General features: G+C 35.8%; 2 protein-coding genes across 2 annotated transcripts; one reads left to right on the top strand and one right to left on the bottom strand.

Moving 5' to 3' along the window:
- Positions 1–503: 503 nt before the first annotated feature.
- LOC117910536 lies at positions 504–2,857 on the bottom strand. The gene is made up of 2 exons (XM_034824640.1): positions 2,654–2,857; positions 504–2,108 (listed from the first exon to the last, which is right to left on the bottom strand). Exon 2 carries the CDS (start codon positions 2,031–2,033, stop codon positions 630–632), a length of 1,404 nt encoding a protein of 467 aa, XP_034680531.1. The 5' UTR covers positions 2,034–2,108; positions 2,654–2,857; the 3' UTR covers positions 504–629.
- Positions 2,858–9,511: 6,654 nt separating this feature from the next.
- On the top strand, positions 9,512–21,985 carry LOC117910548 (the record flags this gene model as incomplete). The annotated part of the gene is made up of 4 exons (XM_034824647.1): positions 9,512–9,673; positions 9,818–9,865; positions 11,849–12,691; positions 20,180–21,985. Coding segments are annotated over exons 2-4 (2,655 nt in total), but the record flags the coding sequence as incomplete, so codon positions are not given.
- Between the last annotated feature and the right edge of the window lie 4 nt (positions 21,986–21,989).

Genomic DNA, 21,989 nt, shown 5'->3' with positions numbered 1-21,989 from the left:
AAGAAGAGCCATAGTTACAGGCTTACAGCCAGCCAGCATGCAGAAATGCAAAAAGTTAAGGTCACAACAAAGAACAGAAGGGATATGGTTTTCAGTCCTCTCAGACTTGTCTGCAATCCTATATAGGATAATCTGCAGAAGGGAAAGATTTCGGGTTTTCGGCACAAAGGGTTGGTTCCTGTTTGCAGCACACGTTTCTGCAATCTGGAAATTACCAGTTTCCCAGAAACAAGATGGAATCAGACCATTCTTTCCCACATGATGAAGCTCCTTTCTCAGGCGAAAGCCGCAAATGACCTAGACTCTCTTTACATTCTAGGGCAGTTCAAGGAGATAGATCAATGAAAATAAGTATCACATGGTAGTATTAGGACTGAACCCGCAACTAATGGCAGCAATGCAGCATGCCTGAGGTTACTAGTGAAGAAGATGAGGAATCCTAGAATTATATGAGGCGAAAAGACAACCAGAAAGAACAGAAAAGATGATTAGAACACAACATATCTGCAGGAAAATTCTGTATATAAACACTTGAGATAACATTTGAGAGTACAAGTCACAAGAAAATATGTTGGAGTTCATAGCTTAAGATCATTAAAAACAAGGAAAAGGCAATTAACACTGTATGATCATAGGGATCTTGGAGGTTTCTCCAGCAATGCAGAAAGAAAAACGTCATCTCCTGATTTGGGAGAAATAGACCACTTGTGTTTTTTGTACCTGAACTGCAGAAACATGTACATGTAGTCATCCAGAGCCTTCCTGTCACAAAAGAACCGGTCGATCCATAGCAACCCTCCAGGCCTTAAGATCCGATCCCAGTCGAATAAGATGAAGTCCATCAGCTGCAGGTCCAGCCAGCCATCCATGAACCCACTTGTATGAATCAAGTCCATGGTGTTATCAAAGAAGGGGAGCCGTTGATTCAGTGTCACATACAGAGGAATCAGGCCCCTAAGTGCGATTGTCTCACTGAAAGGAGCCCCAAGATTGAGAGCAGTTGAGATGATAGTAACATTCTGTTCCCTCATCCTTGCTGCAAAAGTCCCAGTACCAATACCAAAGTCCAGGCCTATCCTGATCTCGCCCGGCTTGATTCCCAGAACATCCCTTATCAAGAAATCTACAGGCAGTGAGCTGTTGGTCACCCATTTAAGCTTTTCATTCTCCATCTCAAAACACCCAGCACACTTTGAATACCCCCTCTTCGGATTCTTGCTCGATAAGCATTCAAAGTTCCTGCACTGATAGTTACTCCACCTTACATTTCTACCATCTGGTATTCTCCAGAGAGACTCATTGATTGGATACGGCCTGAAATAGAGCTTCGATGCCCTTGTCAGGCACCGCCTTCTGGGCAATGGATCACAGCCGTTGATCATGAGCTTCTGGGCTTGATTCCAATCATCTTTACAATACGACCCAATATCATAGTCCATGTACTCTTCCAATTCCTTCTTCATTAGCACACAAGCATGTCCTATAGTGTTGTATACCTTCCCTGTTCCATAAATATTGATCCTCCCAAGCCTGTTCTCCTTTGGGGTTATATATTTCCGAATCTCTTCCACTACAAAGGAATTGATCAAGGGCTCCTCCTTAATCGTCGCATTCCCAATCCCTTCAGCCCTGGGAAACCGAATCTGTCTGAGAGAAATGTGAGCACTGTAAAGGGGCTGAATCACCTCCTCCTCCAAGAACTTTTTATATTCAGTTTTTGAAATGTTGGCAGCCATAGACTCCTTGTTCTTCTCCATCTGTTGTACTGTCGATTCAAGCTTGTTCTGTAAACTTTCCATCTGGGCTAGTACTTCCTCAACCCGTGCGGACAACGCCTTGATATCAAAGCCCTCATAATCTTCCTTGAAGCCATAGAAATGGCGACAAATATCTTCATTGTGCAGGAAAAACCCGGCGGAGTAGAACCTGAAGAGACTAGATATGCTTACAATTATAACAAGGCCTCCCAATATAATTTGAAGCGTGCCCATTACCCTTAGCAGTCTACATTTTGGAAAGCACAAGTTCACCATCCTTAACTGGGAAATCTTTGAATTTTCTTTCCACCAATTTTCGGTTCTTTCTCTTCTTCCCCAGATGTTTTCAGCCTGATTTACATTCAATGATTAGGGATTCAAATGAGCTGAATTCTGAAACTTGGGAAGAAATGGATATGCAGTTATGCTGCTTTTGGTTGCTGAGAAAATGCAGGAAAAGCAAAGGAAAAGGAATTCAGTTTTGAATGGTAGATTCAACTATGAGGTTGGTTGAGGTATTCATTGTCTGGAAAAATAACATTAGTGGCAAGATTCAGAGTTTTTACTACCTTTTCTTTTCTTATTCTTGGCAGCCAAACAGAGGGTTAATTTGATGCAAGTGGAGAAAAATAGAGAAGCCAAAGCAAAGTCCAGAGCAATTTTTCCAGAAACCAAGACAGTATAAGACATAAGATTGTAACATCATACTTTCTTTTCACTTTCTTCTGGTTTCTCAGCAACCAAACAGAGTATTAATGTAAAAACTAAACCCAATTTTAAACAAATTCAATAGGACAGAACAGAAATAAAGCTTCTTGATCTTAATTAAAATTCATGTTCAAATAAGAAACTGAAAGAAAGATATGACAAAATGATCAAGAAGCAGAATCACTCACTTGGGCCTACTTGGATTTGAAGCTCTGATGAAAATTCCTCTTTCTTTCTGATAGAAAATTCTCAAGAACTTTCCCTCACTGAGACATCCGTCGAAGTTCCTCTCTCAAAACTCCACAAAGAGTTCCATTTTTCTCTCTATAAATTTATTATGAAGAAACAACTTTCTCTCACTAAAAACTTCAGAAAGACTCCAAGATTTTTCTCTCTCTAAAAGCAAATAAATAAATAAAACTCTCTTCCTGAAAACCCACCATTCCCCGTCTCTAAACCATTTAAAAAAGACGACTTTCTCTCACTAAAACTTCACCTGATTCTCACATATTTCTCTCACTAAGACTCTGCACAAACCCACAAAGCTTCTCTCCAAAAACATAAAAAAATTAAACCATCCCACACTGCATCTTCACAGGCCCACAAAATCTCTCTCTAAAAACATCAAAACTGAACTTTCTCTCACTAAAACCTCACAAACCCGGAAAATTCGCCCTCCGAACCAATCAAAAACTCAACTTTCTCCCGCTAAAACTTCAGAAACACTCAAAAGGTCCTCTGCCCCACTCAAAACTTCACAAAATTACTCACGCAGAGGCAACTTTTGAGCTGGGAAACCGTGGAGTTTAATCTTTTGGAGTTAATTTAACCATTTCATATTAATTAATTTGGATTAATTTAACAGAGAAGCTCGAATCTCGTGAAGAGCCCATAGAGAAGATCCAAAAACGCAGCGTTTTGGGAGTTGACTGCGAGTGTGTAGTGGTGGTGGGTTAGGTTTTCGATGACGAAGAGTCAGCTCGAATTGCGGCGAAGATTGGCCGTTTTCAACCGTTAAAGATGTGGTTTTTGATAAATTGAATTTTGACGGTTGGATAGAGTCTTTGGGGGAAGATGTGGATTGAATAGCCACCGTCGATTGAGTCTTGTGGAAAATTGGCGGCAATGCAGGCCATTGGTTTTTAATTCTGTAGGGCTGGAGTTAGGTACATCGTTAGTTACTAAGTTAGGTGGGTTCCTCTTCAAAGGTTAGCCCTCAAACGCAGCCTTTTGAATTACCAATATTTTTCCTTTTTTTTTTTTTTTTTTTTTTCTTTTTTAATTTTTAATTTTTTTGCCTTTAGGTAATATATGACTATAATTTTATAATGGATTCATATTCAAAAAAAAATAAATAAATAAATTTTGATTTGTTTTATATTACTAGGTTTGTTCCACCTGCAAGTGTGGACTAGATAGGTAATAAAATTGATATTATATATATTTTTAATTATTTAATAAAATTATAAAAAAAAAAAAAAACAAAATTTCAAAACTTTAGGTAATTTTAGAAAAATTTGTGTTTTAAAAAATATTTCAACGACATGATAACTCTATGCATATATTTCTTTTATAATAAAATAAATAAATATCAAATTATAATTAATTATTATTTTTATTTAATAAACAAGCATACATTAAGAGGTCAAATAAGTTAGGCCGTATTTGATAACTATTTTAGAGAATAGTTTTCTATTTTTCAAAATAAAAAATAAAAAATACGTTTGACAACGAAAAAATGTTTGTGTTGTTTGTTTTTAAAAACAGAAATAAAGTATTTTTATAAAATATATTTTAGTTGCTTTATATTGTTTTCTTTTGTTTATTCAAGAATTGTTTTAGAAAATAATTATAAAAGTAAGTAGAATGATTAAAAATAAAGTACCAGATAAAAAAATTATTTTTAAAAATATTAAAATATTTTAGGTTTTTAAATAAATTTTTGTTTTATAAAATATTAAAGAACATTTTTCAAAAACTATTTTTCATAATTTTTTTGGAAAACAATGGCCAAATAGGACCTTAATTTTTCATGTCATTTTGAAAATTTAAGGAGAAAGTTAAAAAATAAAAAAGAGAAAATAAAAATATAATTTTGACTTAGTATAATTTTTTTAACCTACTTCTCCAAATTTATTTCTCTCTTTTTCTCTTTTATATAAAAATAAAATAATTTAAAAATATATAAATTTTTATAATTTTTCATTAAGATTTTACATTTCTTCGTATTTTTATTAGAAAATCAATACAAATATGTAAGTTAATAATGGGCTCTCACATGGTCCATGCCTATTGGGTTGATGGACTCTCACATGGCCCATGTCTATTTGGTCTAGTTGGGTATTGCCCATCACTTAGAACTTCAATTAATGGGGTAGTCTAATTATTATTCTTCTACTTTCCATTTTTTTCTAACCTTAGTATATATATATATATATATATATATATATATATATATATATATATGTATAGACTATTTTTCCAAATACATTTACAAATATTTCTTTTTTTTATTTGTAAAAAAATTAAGAATTTAAAATACGTAAAGTTAATTTTGAAAGAAATTAAAAAGGAAAACATTTCCAAATAATAAAAATAATTTGGAAAATAATTTAATTTAAGAATTTTAAAAATAAATGTTTGTAAATTCTTCTTATCATAAAAAGCAAAAAGAAAAAGAAAAAAAGAAGAAGATCTTTTCAAATCTCCGTGAGCTTCTTTAAGTTCCTTAAATACTTTTTTTTTGTTCTTTTAATAAATATGATATCTTTCCAAATCTTTCTAACATTCTTAACTTTTCATAAATTATTCCACATCCATTAACTTTTCTTTAATATATGTGTATTGAGGAAGTTTTCTAACGAACTCATGCACCTAAACTTTATTTCTTGAGTTCGTAAGAGAGATTTGCATCTTCTTGGTGTGTTGAGGTGTTCACTAAGTGTATATGTAGTGTTGCATTGTAGACGTAAAATTGGTATGAGTACTAGGGCAAACTTAAAATAGTATTCATTAGGTAAACTTATGTGCTTTTTTTTCGATAGTGGATTTATGTTTTACGGTTTCTAGATCCCGTGGTTTTTACGTCGACAAAATCTCTGGTAGACTTGATGGATGGTTTTCCTTGTAAATAGTCATGTCCTTGTACAATTAAATTCTCAACTTCATCTCTAATATTTTAAAAGAAGTTTTTTTTTTTTTTTTTTTATAAAAAAAAAAAAAATTGTACTAAAATGACAAAATTTCTCTTAAAAAAATGAGAGATGATGTAGAGTGATTTAATCATACAAGAATACATCAATTTACGTGGAAAATTACTAACAAAGTCTATTGGAGACTTTGTGGATGTAAAAATTATAGGGTTTAGAAATTACAGAACACAAATTTGCTATTAAAAAAAAAGTATATAGATTTACTTGATATATGATATCTTTGAGTCTTACTCCTCAATTCATATACTAATCTTGAGGAGATGAAAATCTCCCTAATTGTCATAACGATCTATTTCAAGGGTATTATTGCGTAAGTATTCATAAAATCACGTGTAGTTTAGACAAGTGACACCGAGGGTAAACTCCATTCAAGAGTATTTGAAGTTTATGTAATCTTAAAATTATCAAATGAGGAGATTGTCTCCACATTAGGCTATTTAGAGATTACAATTAAATAATTTGGAAAGAATTTTGAATTAAGAATTTAAAAATAAAAGTAATATTAATTTAATTTTTAGGGTTTGGAATTGGCACCTCTCCAGCTCATCTGACTATATGGGACAACGACACGTGTCTTAACAAAAAGAATGAAACATAAAAATGAATTTTGAACTTTGAATTTTTTTTTTCTATTATCTTAAAAAGAATAAAAACAAAGCTTTGCCTTAATTATAGTTCCTGAAATTTTGAGCAAGAAATACGAGGGAGAGGAAATAAAGAAAAAAATAAAATAAAAAAGTATAAAAAATAAAAATAAATTAAAGTTAATAAATGATTTTATATATTTTTCAAATTCTTTTGACTTATCTTTCCATATTATCTATAAAGATTAAATAATTTATAAATAATTCTAATTATATTTATTTTTTTGGTATCAATATAAGAAAATAATTTTTTTATTTATTTTCCTTTTTTTTTAATATTTTCCATAAATCAAACATAATATTAAATATATAATATATATATATATATATATATAATATATATATATATATAATATATATATATATATATATATATATATATATTTCTTCAACTATCTATTTAATCTTACAATTTTTTTTTTTTTATTCGAGTTAAGATTTCTCGAAAGGTTAAATTATTGGGTAGTGAGTCAAAAGTCAACGATACATCTAAACTTCATTTAGACTATTAAACTTGATTTTTTTTATTATTCAAAAATAATAAAACAAAGTTTTGGAGAATATTGATAACATTTTCTAGATGAGCTTTCATCTTTAAAATAGTTTTGACTTATTTTCAAGAAAAATAGATCTTATTTGATAACTTTTTTAAAAAATAGATCTAAAAAACAATTTTGATAGCAGTGTTTGAAAATTATTTTTCAATGCTTTGTAAAACAATGTCTATTTAGAGGAATTTGAAATGTTTTTAACTTGTTTTTTATTACATTTAAATATACTTCAAAATCTAATATTTTATTTTTAATTATTATACGTATTTGTATAATTATTCTTTAAAATAACTCCTAGAAAATAAGTGAAAATAATTAAAAATAGAATATGCCTTCAAATGTGATAGCCATAAGATTTTAAAGAGATATTTGCATATCTATTTATGATTTTTCGTATATAGTAGAGAAGTATGACATACTCGATCTTAGACAACATATGTTTTTCTTTACATTTTAGTCTTGTCTTTACACTTTAGCACGGTGTTCATTGATTTCTTTTAATAAATTTGAAGGATAAAATATTGAATTTTGAATGTAAAGAGGCGAAACATAGAACTTGTGAAAGATTAAAATGATAAAATGTATTTAACTCAAAATTATTTTTTTTTTTTTAGTATTTTCAACTTTTTTTATATTAGAATATTGCATGAAAAACCTATTTTCAAAATACTCTCAAAGAATAATTGTTAATAAAAAAAATTATCAAATTTATTTCTAACTTAAAAAACTATTTTCCATGCTAAAGAACATAAAACATTTTTCAAACACAATTATCAAATAGTTTTTTTTTTTTTTTTTTTTGATTTTACTATCTATTTAATCTTACTTTATTTTTATTTTTATTTTTAAATTATCAATCTTTCTAAAAATTTACACCATCATGAAGTGGGCAATATTAAGCTCAATTTTGGAATTTACCCTTAACCCCCATGATTTTTATTTTTTATTTTTTCTGTCTATATAGTAGAGGATTGTAAAAAAGAATTAAAAAAAAAAAAAGAAGAAGTAACATAATAATGGGTTTGGAAAGGCTTGGAACTAGTCCTAGCCCCCAAGCAGTCAAACTCTATTCAAAGAACCAATAATATGGTTAAGACCATGTGGTCTCTATCATCTAGCCATTAATGCAAATGTAGTAAACAAACTAAATATGATGAGTAGAGACTATTTCCCCTAACAATTGTACTTACCTTTTTCTATTTGTATTGAGGCCCCACATTATTGTAATTTTAGGTATAAAAACTATATGCTATCTTTATATTTTAATTTAATTGACAGTGGTTTGGACCGTCCTAATGCACCATTTTACATGCCCATCATGGCATTCATGACTTTATGCCTCTTTTTCTATGTGACTTTCAAACATCCATTTCAACCTTTCAAAGGGATTTTCCTATTTTCCCCATTTTTATTTGTAATATTTTTGTTTTTATAGTATGGTTGGTAATAAATCTCATCATCTTCGTATCACACGAAAAAATAAAATAAATTATATATATATATATTCAAAAATCAGTTGATTTTAGTTAGAGCGAATATAACAGTGTTTTTACTCATAAATATTTTTAGTGAAAATATTTTCTTTAAAAATATTTTTAGGAAAATCACTTTTCAAGCATTTTTTCACATGACATTATAAGCAATGTTTCAAAATTTTAAAAATGTTTTTCTTAACATCTGATTTTCTTTTCAAAAAACACTTTTCGAATGGACTCTAAGAGCCTGTTTGGTAGTGATTTTATGAAGTGCTTTTAATATTTCTAATATTTAAAATTTTTTATCATTCAAATGTTAGAAAAATTAGAAACGCTTTTTAAAATTATAAGTGTATTTAGTAGTGATTTTAGGAAGTGTTTATAGTCTTTTTATCATTTAAAGATTTTTATCTTTTAAGTATTATAATGGTTAGAAATACTTTTTAGAATCAATGTTAAACACACTTTAAAAGTGAGTTTGATACTGATTCTGGAAAATATTTCTCGTTTTTTTAACCGTTTTTATTTTTTAAATATTAGAAAGACTAAAAACACTTTTTAGAATTATTATCAAGTGTACTCTAAATCAACTCTTTTATGACATTCAAATATTATCATTTGGATAATCCATTCTTAGATTTTAGAGCAACTTCGTTACAACCCAATAATACATCTCTTGGGATGACGGTTTGAGCGCATGATTTTTTTATCTTGTACTAATTCTTGGTTCAGGATTTTGACAATTTCATTTAAAAAATAATTGATATTCAATGAGGATAGGTAAAATCTTTTATGATATTCGATTTACATCTTTTAGGTTATTCATTATCGGAATTAAGAGTAACATTATTATATCCCAATACTTAGGTTAAAATTATTATTAAATAAAGTTTAATACATCACTTAGAGGGGTTAATTTTAATTAAATCGATATTTATTTGAAATTTTGATTACAACTCATTAAAATATAATTATAATAAAAATATTAAATAAAAATATTATTTAATATTTTTTATGTCATAATAATTATTAATTATAAAAAATTAATTAATAAAAAATTTAATTAATATGAGGGGAGCAAAATCCTAATCATCATGGAACCCACGAAAAAAACCTTTAATAAAAGCCTCTCGCTCATGTGGTCACTTTCTCTCACTAAAAAGCTCGTATAGACAAGCAATTTTCTCTCCTTAGCCCTCTCTCTATACGCAAGGGAAAGACTTTGGCTTTCTCATTCGTCTTGGCCTCTTCCCCCTCTCTCTCCCTCTCTCTCTAAGCCCCCACGAATTCAAGTTTGTTCAAGAAGGCTTGGCTCTCCTGAACTAGGTAACCACTGTCTCTCTCTCTCTTATTCTCTCTAAGTGTATGTCTTTGTTGCTTGTCTTTTTCTTCTTTTTTCGATGTGTTTTCATCAAAAAAGTGGATAATAGAGGTGAATCACCGCATAACAATGAAGACCCATTTGCGCAGGTTTCTTCTCTCACGTGGGCTTTCACCCTTTGGAGCTTTTACATGGAGGTGAATGATTCTCCTCCTCTCATTTTTCTGTGCATGTTCCTCTTTGCTGGTTTGGTGGCTTAATGTAGTGTGCTTGGTGTTTTGTACTGTTGTGTGTGTTTGAATGAGGTAAATTTTGATGGGATCACCTGATGATTCTTGATATGAATTTTGGGTTCTCGGTGATTGCACTGTTTGTTCAGATTGAAGTGTTACAGGTTTGGTTTTGTGAAGTTTTTAGTCTGGGTGTTCGTTTTGTTGTTTGGTCGTGTTTGATTTTTGGTATTTGTTTTTCGTTTGGTATTATCTTTTGATGTTGTGAACGTGTTTGATTGGTTTTGTTCTTGAATCCTGTGTGGAAATAGATCTGGGGTTGGTTGTTTTGTTTGGGGTTGGTAATTTTCAGAACCCTGCTTGGATGTGTTGTCTTGATAATGGCGTTTCGTGCTTGGTATGTAGCAATCTAGTATGTGGGTTTTATTGTGTCCTCGATGTGTCAATGCTTGTTTCCTTGTTGGGAATACTTGCAATTACAGATTGAGCATTCCCACTGATTGGATTGGATCATTGGAGAGAGGGGGAGACTGGGAATTGTGTTCTGAAAAATGTTGTTCAAATTTAGGACAATTAATGGTGTTTTTGCAAAAATGGTTGGTGGCTTTTGCTGTGCTGTCAACATATTGATATTTGTTCACAATACTTGTGGTTAATCCAGTGATTGGTTTCTGATAGAAAAATGGAGAATCTCTCTTTCTAAACTGATCTTAGGTTACATCTATTTAGTTTTTCATTTTTGGTTTTGTAGTTTTGGTGGACTGAAGAACCCTTGTCCTTTTGATTGTTCTTTATATTCTCAAAGGTTTCACTTTGCTTGTTGAGCCTTATGCACTTTTGTTATTGAATCTGGGAATACAAAGTAGTGATTCGGCTGGCATATTATGGTTAAAGGAGCTCTTTGAAATTTATCAGTCTTTTTGCGTGTGTATATGTAGTTCTTTCCATAAACAGATCCGCTGATGATGCATTTGTGTTGATACTGTGGGAGAAACATCCTGTAAAGCTTACATAGTTCTAGTATTTCATCTGCTTACAAGAGAGCATTTCTTATGATTTGTTTTAGGAGAAAGTTATAAATTTGGGGATAACAATAGAGTGAGATGTCTTCTAGGTTGGGAATGAACTCATTTTAAATAGCTACTCAAAATATTCTTAACCTCACTACTGCCTACTAGGTATTGAACTGAGCCCCAAATGTCATGAAAATGGAACCAAATGTGAAATCAAACATGACCAGAAGTGAAACTGGAAAATATGGATCCAAAACTTTACCCAATGGTTGCGTGTTTAGAAGTGAAATCAATGATATCAGCATGAAACAAGCATGAAGTGATTTATGTTATATATTACCATGGATGTTTTGGTTGTTCTCCCTGTGTTTTCAGCATTTTGCTCGGAACAGATATGTCTTGTATCCTGCTTCCAGATACATTTTGCAGAAAATTTAGGGCATTGTTTGAATTTGTTTCAACATCCTCGGGAAACACACTTGATTGGAAAATGAAATAGATTTCTTAGGGACTGCATATCTTCTTGCAACATGGTTTCTATTGGTAAAAGTGATTGTGACTTGCTACTTATATGCCAATTATGAGTGAGAATGTCTTGATTTCAATGATATCTGTCACCACTTGGTACTCTTCAAGAGGGTGTCAAGATGAAGGATGTATCTACTTTTTCTATTTCTTCCCCATTTATTATTGTTCTTATTCTTCTTCCTTTATTTATTTATTTATTTATTTTTATTTTTGTGGATTGTTTTGAGTTCCTGACATTTAATTTCTTATTTTGTTTCTTCTTTGAGTTGTGTAGCTTTATTAATTTTCTATGGCATTGTGGAGTGAGTTCTTGTATCTCATATTGTATCTCATATTGCCAAAATTTTATTCCATCACAGTTTGTTTGAGTTTGTTTCTCGGGTGTTTCTTAATCTTCATTCTTTGGCAGATGGATTCAGCTCATCAGGATCACGATGACAAGTGCATTGAAGAAACAACTTCTGACCAGTTACTTCATCCGGATTCTCCTGATATAAATGATATATTTGGAGAACCACTCGTGCATCCTCGAGTGGGTTATGAGTATCAGGTCGAAATTCCTCTCATGATCACAGAAAGTGAGCGTGATAAGCTTTTGGTGAACCCAGCTGATGCAGAAGTCATTGTCGATGTTTCCCATTCCTTTCTAATGGGATTGCCCATCCCTATTGTGCAGGTTCTGGATGAAGTAACTAACATTAAAGATGGAGGGATTGGGTTTAATAATTCTGATGATTCAGTTAATAAAAATGGGCCCTTGGAATCTAAAAACAGAAAAAGAAGCCAGATTAATTCAAATAAGAAAGGTTCAAAACTCAAAGTTGAATCTTTGGATGTTACGTTGAACCCTGGAAAGGAATCAACAGCAACAAGCCCTGACTCCAAGGTGATGGGAAGCACTGACCTGGATCAAATGCATGGAAGCAAAAGTTACCTTACAGTTCCTGGTTCATTAGGTGACTCTTGGAGTGATATTGAAGTGGATAGTTTTATCCTCGGTTTATATATATTTGGAAAGAATCTTATTCAGGTAAAAAGATTCATTGAGAGCAAAGGGATGGGAGATATACTGTCCTTTTATTATGGGAAGTTCTATAGATCTGATGGATACCGTAGATGGTCAGATTGTCGGAAGATGCGACGTAGGAAGTGTATACATGGGCAGAAGATTTTTACAGGATGGAGACAGCAGGAATTGTTATCTCGTTTGCTTCCCCAGGTTTCACAGGAATGCCAAAATACACTGCTGGAGGTATTCACAATTTCATTGCTACATTTGTGGCATGTCTTTTATTTATAGAATCTGATTCACTTGTTCTTAATTATATCTCCAGGGGTGAACTATTCATTGTTTCTTTTGCAATGTGTTCCAACTAAGTTGCTATGTTATTCGCAATATATCCTGCAATAAGTATTTCTACTTCCACTTAGTGCTTTATGCTTGTTATATTATTTCTTACTCATAACTTCACCTTTGTATTGTAGACTTTAGCCTTCATATAGTTTGTAGATCTTGGTTTTCTTCATGTTTCTCTTCTGAAAATACCATGAGATATGGGATAAAATTATTCTAAAAATGATATGTATTAGTGCTGCTAATTGTTCTAAAAATTGATATTTATTAGTGCTGCTAATTTTGTTGGGGAAGTCTGTTTCCCACTTGTCCAGTAAATGAAATGGAACTAATATAAGGTTCATTTATCATCAGCAAGTGTCAAATGAGAGAGACAATGAAAAATGTCAACATGTCGTGTCATCTCTAATGGCAGAAAGTTCTGAAGCTGTATTTTTATGCTAACTCTAGCTTTTTTTTTTTTCCCCCCATGCATTACGGTCAAATTGATGAAGAAAATTCTCTTTCATTCCATTGCTTTTTGATTTTTCTTTTAGGGCTTTCTAAAAGATTCTAAACCATTTGACCTTTCCTCTTCATCTTTTTGTTTTTTTGCTTCTACAAACGCACAGGGAGAGAGAGATGTCTCTACATGATTGTGAAATGATATGCCATGCTTTGGGATAGTATGTATCTTGTATCAACATGCCTTGATGCTTTCCACGATGTAGATGTGCATGCATGCTTACAGGCATACATATGTGTATATATATATAGAAAGAGAGAGATGATTATGAAGTCAGTATGTCATGCTTTTGAATAGTCTACATCCAGCATCACCATGTCTTGATGTTTTCCAAAAAAATTTCACTTTCAAGGCATCTCTATGACCTCCGGGTGTTCTACCCTAGCACCATGTCTTCATATGAAGTGAAATGTGGAGAACATTAAGAGTTTATGTTAGTGTAGAATGCGTGAAGTTGCTTGTTACTTCAACAATGTTGAGAGAGAGAGAAAGAAGAAAGACCTTAATTCTCATTAATGTAATGATCTACTTACAATTGAGAAATATATATATATACAAGGCTAGGAGTCCTAACTACCATACATGTATCCTATATTAACAAGGAAAGGTTATATACTATAAATACATTATATTCAACACTCCCCCTCAAGCTGGAGCATATACGTCATATGCACCAAGCTTGTTACAAATATATTTAATCCTAGGACCTCTGAGAGATTTAGTGAAGATGTCAGCTAGTTGATCATTTGAATTAACAAAACTTGTAGCAACACATCCTGATGCGATCTTCTCTCTAATGAAATGACAGTCAACTTCAATATGTTTGGTCCTTTCATGAAAGACTGGATTGGATGCAATATGTAATGCGGCCTGGTTATCACATATGAGTTTCATCTGTTCATCCTTTCCAAATTTCAACTCTAGAAGAAGATGTCTCAACCATATGAGTTCACATGTTGCCAAAGCCATAGCTCGATACTCGGCTTCAGCGCTAGATCTGGCCACTACATCTTGTTTCTTACTCTTCCAAGATATTAGATTACCTCCAATAAAAACACAGTACCCTGAAGTGGAACGTCTATCTGTGGGTGAGCCAGCCCAATCTGCATCTGTGTAACCAACAACCTGAGTATGACCTCTGTTCTCGTACAACACACCTTGGCCTGGTGTACTTTTGATATATCGAAGAATGCGGATTACAGCATCCCAATGGCTATCACATGGTGACTGTAGGAATTGACTAACAACACTCACAGGAAAAGAAATGTCTGGACGAGTAATGGTGAGATAGTTCAATTTACCTACGAGCCGTCGATATCTCCCGGGGTCTCCTAAAGGCTCCCCCTGTCCTGGTACAAGTTTGACATTCGGATCCATAGGTGTGTCTACCGGTTTACAGTCTAACATACCAGTTTCTTCCAGGATGTCTAAAGCATACTTCCTTTGGGAAAGGACCACAGCAGAACTGGATTGAGCTATCTCAATTCCCAAGAAATACTTGAGTTTCCCCAAGTCTTTGGTCTGAAAGTGGGTAAAAAGGTGTTGCTTTAGTTTCTGAATACCATCCTGATCACTGCCTGTAATGACGATGTCGTCCACATAAACAACCAGATAAATACACTGCCCCAAAGAGTTATGATGATAGAAAACTGAATGGTCTGCTGTACTGCGAAGCATGCCAAACTCTTGAACAACAGAACTAAAACGGCTAAACCATGCTCGAGGAGATTGTTTCAAGCCATATAGAGAACGGCGTAACCTGCATACTAAACCAGACTCCCCCTGAGCAACAAAACCAGGAGGTTGCTCCATATAAACTTCCTCGGCAAGATCACCATGAAGGAAGGCATTTTTAATATCCAATTGATAAAGAGGCCAAGAACACATGGCAGCCATGGAGAGAAGCAGACGAACAGAAGCAATCTTGGCAACCGGAGAGAATGTGTCACCATAATCAGAACCATAAACCTGAGTATAGCCTTTAGCAACTAAGCGGGCCTTAAGGCGATCAACCTGACCATCAGGACCAACCTTAACTGCGTAAACCCAACGACAACCAACGGTAGATTTACCCGAGGGTAAAACAACAAGATCCCAAGTGCCATTAGAGTGCAGAGCAGCCATTTCATCCACCATTGCCTGTCGCCAGCCTGGATGGGAAAGAGCTTCATGGGTGCTCTTTGGAAGAGAAACAGAGGATATAGCAGAAACAAAAGCAGAATAGGGTGAAGATAATCGATGATAACTCAAAAAATTGTAAATAGGATGAGGATTACGAGTAGAGCGAGTACCTTTCCGAACAGCAATGGGTAAGTCATTAGGAGAAGGCAGAGCCGGGGTAGGTGAAGCCGAAGGGATAGGAAGTGAGTCAGCAGGTGCCTCAGCAAAAGGGAGAGGAGCAACGACACGAGGGCGACGATGATAAACCTGAAGTGGCCGAGGAGGCATAGCATCAGGTGGGGAGACAATGGGAATAGGCAAGACTTCAGAAACAGGAAGAGACTCAGAAGTGGTGGAAAAGAATGGTGAGTCCTCAAAGAAGGTGACATCAGCGGAGATAAAGTATCGATGAGTCTCAAGGGAATAACAACGATAACCCTTCTGAAGTCTAGAGTATCCCAAGAAGAGACACTTCATGGCTTTGGCGGAAAGCTTGTCCTGTCCAGGAGTGAGAATATGAACAAAGCAAGTACAACCAAAGACACGAGGAGGAAGGAAATAAAGTGGTTGGTCAGGGAAGAGAAGGGAGTGAGGAATCTGATCATGTAAGACAGAGGAGGGCATACGATTAATCAAATAACAAGCGGTAAGAACAGCGTCCCCCCAAAAACGAAAAGGAACATTGCTATGGAGGAGGAGAGTACGAGCTGTCTCAACAAGATGTCGATTCTTGCGTTCAGCTACCCCATTTTGTTGAGGAGTATGAGCACAAGAAGACTGATGAAGAATCCCATGATGAGACATAAACGAAGTAAATGGGGCTGAAAAATATTCCCTGGCATTGTCACTGCGTAACACACGAATAGAAACATTGAACTGGGTTTGGATTTCAGCATAAAATTTCTGGAAAATAGAGAATAACTCAGCTCGATTTTTCATTAAAAATAACCAAGTACATCGAGAATAATCATCAATGAAAGTGACAAAATACTGAAATCCTAAAGTAGACGCAGTCCGACAAGGACCCCAAACATCAGTGTGGACAAGCTCAAAAGGAGACTTTGCCCGATTATTCAAACGCTTTGGGAACGAGACACGAGTATGTTTCCCAAGCTGACATGACTCACACGGAAGCGACGATAAAGTGGAAAAACGAGGGACCATCTTCTGGAACTTGGAGAGACTAGGGTGGCCCAGACGATTGTGAATGAGGAGAGGAGCATCAGTGGAAATGCAAACTGCAGGAGATGAATCCGAGGTGAGGTGATAGAGGCCTTGAGACTCACGTCCTATGCCAATCGTCTTCCCCGTACTCCGGTCCTGCAAGGTCACAAATTTATCAGAAAAGGTAATAGAGCAATTAAGAGTACGAGTGATTTTGCTGATGGAAATAAGATTAAAAGGACATTCAGGAGTATAAAGGACAGAAGTGAGAGGTAGAGAAGGCAGAGGAAGGGCCAAACCAATACCTTTAGCCACAGTTTGAGAACCATTAGCTAAGGTAACATTAGGTAAAGCAGAGGTAGTAGTAATAGAGGAGAAAAGATCCTTATTACCAGATAAGTGATCAGAAGCTCCAGAATCTAGAATCCAGGGTCCAAGAGAAGATGTGTGGGTAAGGCAGGCAGAGGCATTACCAGGCTGGGCAACAGAGGCAACAGAAGCCTGAGATGCGGAAGAGCTCGGAGCTTGAGGCAGCGGAGAATCAGAGGACTGGGCCACATGGGCAGTGCGAGGAGGTCGTCCATGTAACTGATAGCAACGATCGCGAGTGTGGCCAAGTTTATTGCAATAGGTGCAATGAGGACGTTGACCTCTACCTCGGGTACCACTACGGCCTCCTCGAGAGTTAGTTTGAGAAACTAACACAGAAGAATCTGAAGTGCTATCAAATGGCAAAGTCTGAGTGGAGGAGATACGGAGGAGGCGAGCAAACACATCATCCAAGGACGGAACTGATGAACTACCAAGAATCTGATCGCGGACAGGCTCAAGATCCGGACGGAGGCCAATAAGAGTAAGAACTATGAAGAACTTGTCAAGCTGTGTTTGTTGAGCCCCAACATCAGGAGTAAGAGGCATCACAGTCAAGAACTCCTCCTTAAGAGAGGCAATCTGGCCAATATAAGTAGATAGATCCAAGTCCTGTTGGCTGAGATGGACAATTGCAGAAGCCACCTTATAAAGACGCTGGATATCATTCGTATATAATCCTTTGGCCTGAGTCCAAAATTTAAAACAAGTTTTGTAGGCCCGAAGATGAAGAAGAATCTTGGGATCAACCGATTGCCATAATACACTACATAACTGTGCATCTATCTTCCTCCACTGTACGCGGTCAACCTCAGGGATATCTGCCTCCTGTGTAATCAAGTGATCCTCATATCCTTGACCCATAAACCAAAGTTCAACAGACGCAGACCAGGAAAGATAATTGTCACTGCCAACCAATTTCTCCGAAGTAATCATAGGAGATCCAGATATAACAGCGGAAAAAATGGAATTTTTAGTAGTCATATCTACTTATCTGAAGAATGAAGTATGTTTGGATCGAAGAGAGCCCTAATACGGCTTCAGATTGCGGCGTGGCACCACCGAAAAAGGGAGACGGCCTCAGATCGCGGCGTGGTACCACCAGAAAGGTAGAAGAACACTTCCCAAGGCACGTGCAGGGATTGGAGTGGAGAAAAAGTAGTCGGAGCTTCGCCGGAAAGGCTGTTTGGAGGGCCGACGGAGACAAAAATCCCCAAAAGAGGTATGTGCAGGGCTCGGATGGGAGAACCAGGGAGGTAGGGAGGCTGGTCGGCGTCAGGCGAAGCTGGAGGAGGAGGCGCGTCGCCGGAAAAGGCCTCACGCGCCCTCACGCGCCGGCGCGTGAGATTCAGTCGCCGGCCGGAAATTTGCGCGTGGACGGCGCGTGGATGGGATTTTGGTGCCGGTGCCTTCACAAAAGTTGTAGATCTCCTCCAGGCGCTCCTTCTGGTATAGTCGGTGTCGGAAAAATACGTCGCCGGAAAAGTCGCCGGAAAAGTCGCCGGAAAAGCTCGCCGGAAAAGTTCGCCGGCGGTGAGTAGTTTCTGTCGACGATCCGAATGACCGGAAAGTATTGGAAGATGGGAAAGGTGACCGGAATGAAACACGGTCACCGAAAGGTTTCCCGGAGTTGATGACACGGGAAACAAGAAAAAATTAGGTTTTCTTCCTTGGCTCTGATACCATGTTGAGAGAGAGAGAAAGAAGAAAGACCTTAATTCTCATTAATGTAATGATCTACTTACAATTGAGAAATATATATATATACAAGGCTAGGAGTCCTAACTACCATACATGTATCCTATATTAACAAGGAAAGGTTATATACTATAAATACATTATATTCAACAAACAATATATGCTACTATTCTGAGCTTATATTGTTCATATGTCAGATTTTCCAAAAGCCTTTCTTTTACTCAATTACTGATTGATTTATGGAGAAAAAGAAGTGAAAATGGTTGCATTTTGAGAAGATACTAGTCAGCTTCACTTTCAATTGTGATTTAATCTCCAAAACAAAAGGCTTAACATACCTAGGAGTTGCATAAACACAACTGTTTTAAGAGGGATCTCTTTGATTGGTTGAGAAAGATAGATTGCCACAGAAATTTTTTTTCACTGGGTGGTCATAGCGGCTGTTGTAAGTTTCCAGATGATTTCCTTCTTTGCTTTTCAGAAATTGAAAGGACTTTTGAAGAATTTGCTTTGAAATAATGTCTTACTATAGTATGGGGAAGATGGCTTCACTGGATTGACTTCCTTCCACGATTATTCCCATGGTAAATATTTAAATCTGTTGATAGTGAGGAAGTCTTAAAAATAACAGAAGGTACCACAATACAAACTTATAAATAATAATAGAGCTTACCATGTGAATGCCTGTGTCTTAAATATGTGCTTGAGAGAGTCTAGCACCTTGAAAATAGCTGCCATTAATTTCTGAATTCCAAATTATATTAGGTTCCAAACAAACCCAAAATCCCGATCTGTGCTTGATAGGCATTTAGTTCTTGAGCAGTTGAACTTTCCATGCACCTGACTAGTGCATATCAACTGAAACAAGACAGTCAAATATCAGATATAGGGATGAATCAACTCCTAGAAGCCAAGTTGGGAGTACTGATGTAAATAAGAAGATAATGAAGGTATTCTTCCCACGTGACCACAAGTGGATGACAGCTCATTGTGGCACTTTGTGTACCTTTTTTTCTCTCCCATGTTAATGGAAAAAAATTTGACATCAGGATTAAACTAAGAATAAAATATCATCGTCTAGAATCATTTTTGTAAATCTAAGGTTCCATGAAATCATGAGAAATAAAAGAAGCATCTTGATTTGAACTATATAAAGTATAGCAGACTTTCTTTCCACCCATCTCCATATGGTCTGTGTATGGCTCCCATACAACCCGACTGTTCTCACACTTATGGTTCCTAAATGCCAAAGCTGTGCTAAACATGTACTGTGGAGCCCCTTTGTAGGTACTACATGCAATTTTCCTCAGCTCTATAAATATTAGGTAGATATCTTATTTGCTTATCAAAACTTTGTGAATCTATGTTACAAATTCTCTAATTCCAAATCATGATACATTGTATAAATATGGCTAAATTTGCTTCTCGTCTCTTTGATACTGAAGTTTTGTTTCCTTTTCTCCGTATTTAAATTGTGAATGCATTATCAGGTCTCTAAGAGTTTTGCAGAGGGGAGAACTTCATTAGCAGAATATGTCTCCAGTTTAAAAATTACCGTTGGCATCTGCAATCTCATTGAAGCAGTAGGTGTTGGTAAGGGGAAGGATGGTCTTACAGGCATTGTGATGGAGCCTATAAAGATCCATCAATTTTTTTCTGTTCGTCCTGAAATACCAATTGGTAAAGCTTGCTCCTCTCTTACATCCAGCGACATAATCAAGTTTCTCACAGGAGATTTCCGTTTGAGCAAAGCTCGATCAAATGATCTTTTCTGGGAAGCTGTTTGGCCCCGTTTGCTAGCAAGAGGGTGGCACTCTGAACAACCTAAGAATGAGGGATGTGCCAGCTCCAAACATTCTCTAGTTTTTCTTGTTCCTGGTGTTAAGAAGTTCTCAAGAAGGAAACTTGTGAAAGGAGATCACTACTTTGATTCTATTAGTGATGTCTTGAGCAAAGTTGCATCTGAACCAAAAATTCTTGAACTTGAGGATGAAGAAACTGGAGTGAGCAGCTGCAAGGAAGGAAATGGATGGGTCCCAGAGGCAAAGCTGGACAATGACGATCCATCTGATCATCAACGTCATTGTTACCTTAAACCCCGAGTTTCTACATGCAATCTGAATCTTATGAAGTTTACTGTTGTAGATACCAGTTTGGCTTGTGGAGAAAAATCATCCAAAGTGAGAGAACTAAGAAGTTTGCCAGTTGAGAGTCTTGAGACTATAAATAATTCCAACCTGACTAGCTCCAGAGTAACTGGGGGGGATTCCTCCGAGGATTCACAAGATGAGTCAGACTCTGCTGATATGTCATTGAATGGTCAAAAGAATACTACTAATTCCAACCACGCCAAGGCCATATCTCATAGTAGTAGTTTGACCCAAAGGGTGTCAACTAATAGTCCTGATGCTGCGAAGAAACTAGTGGAAAATAACCAGGATCAGAACACCAATACATCTGATGACAAGCATTTGCGGAGAAATATAAAGCACCAATTTAGTCGGAGAACGAAATCTGGTCATTCAAACTATTTAGCCCCCCTCATTAAAAGGCGGAGATTGACTGCTTGTGCTAAGGCGGAGACAAGTCGAGCGGAAAGTTTGTCGGTCGGTCCTCTGTCAAAACAAGAAAAATCACATTGCATGTTGGGCTCATCAGAGGCAAGTAAGAATGATGTTTCTCAAGAAGGTCCTTCTCCTCGGGAGAAGGCATCATCTATTAGTTCTTCAGATGGAGGCAGCCCAGAAGACGAGACAGTCATTCTCGGTGGGACTTCTGTTGGTATGGATTTGTCTCATGAGAAAAATGATAAACCTCAAACCCGGCCATTGATTGATCTAAACCTACCACAAGTCCCATCAGACTCTGAAAATGGTGAACGACTGGCGACAAATGTGGAAAATAGCCAGGTCGCTTCAACTGCCAATGGCTCATGCTGTTCTTCTGATAGAAACATACTTATGGAAGATTCCAAGGCACTGAGAACCTCTGTCAATGCTGGTAGTGCAGAGGAGCAGCCTATCATGAAACCCCAGAGGCAAAGCACAAGAAATCGACCATTAACCACTAAAGCATTGGAAGCTCTTGCCAGTGGATTCTTAAACACTAGACGCAAGAGAAAAGGCACAGAAGTTCAAGCAGAAGAAAACCCAATCTTGAGGCCTTCCCGCAGGGCCCGCAGCAGAGTTACAGGAACTCCAAATTGTGCTAATCCTGGCACTGGGATGATGGATTCCAAGGAAGCAAATGGGGCGGATGGAGTTTGTAATGATAACACATATGCTTGGAAATTCTCTTGTC

This window comes from Vitis riparia, unplaced genomic scaffold (genome assembly GCF_004353265.1).
Source record: "Vitis riparia cultivar Riparia Gloire de Montpellier isolate 1030 unplaced genomic scaffold, EGFV_Vit.rip_1.0 scaffold774_pilon_pilon, whole genome shotgun sequence".
NCBI classification, from domain to species: Eukaryota; Viridiplantae; Streptophyta; class Magnoliopsida; order Vitales; family Vitaceae; genus Vitis; species Vitis riparia.
This window is presented reverse-complemented; position numbering and strand designations above follow the sequence as displayed.

Bases quoted from the DNA above. Each gene is read 5' to 3' on its own strand.
- LOC117910536 (XM_034824640.1), bottom strand. From the start codon at position 2,033: ATGGTGAACTTGTGCTTTCCAAAATGTAGACTGCTAAGGGTAATGGGC.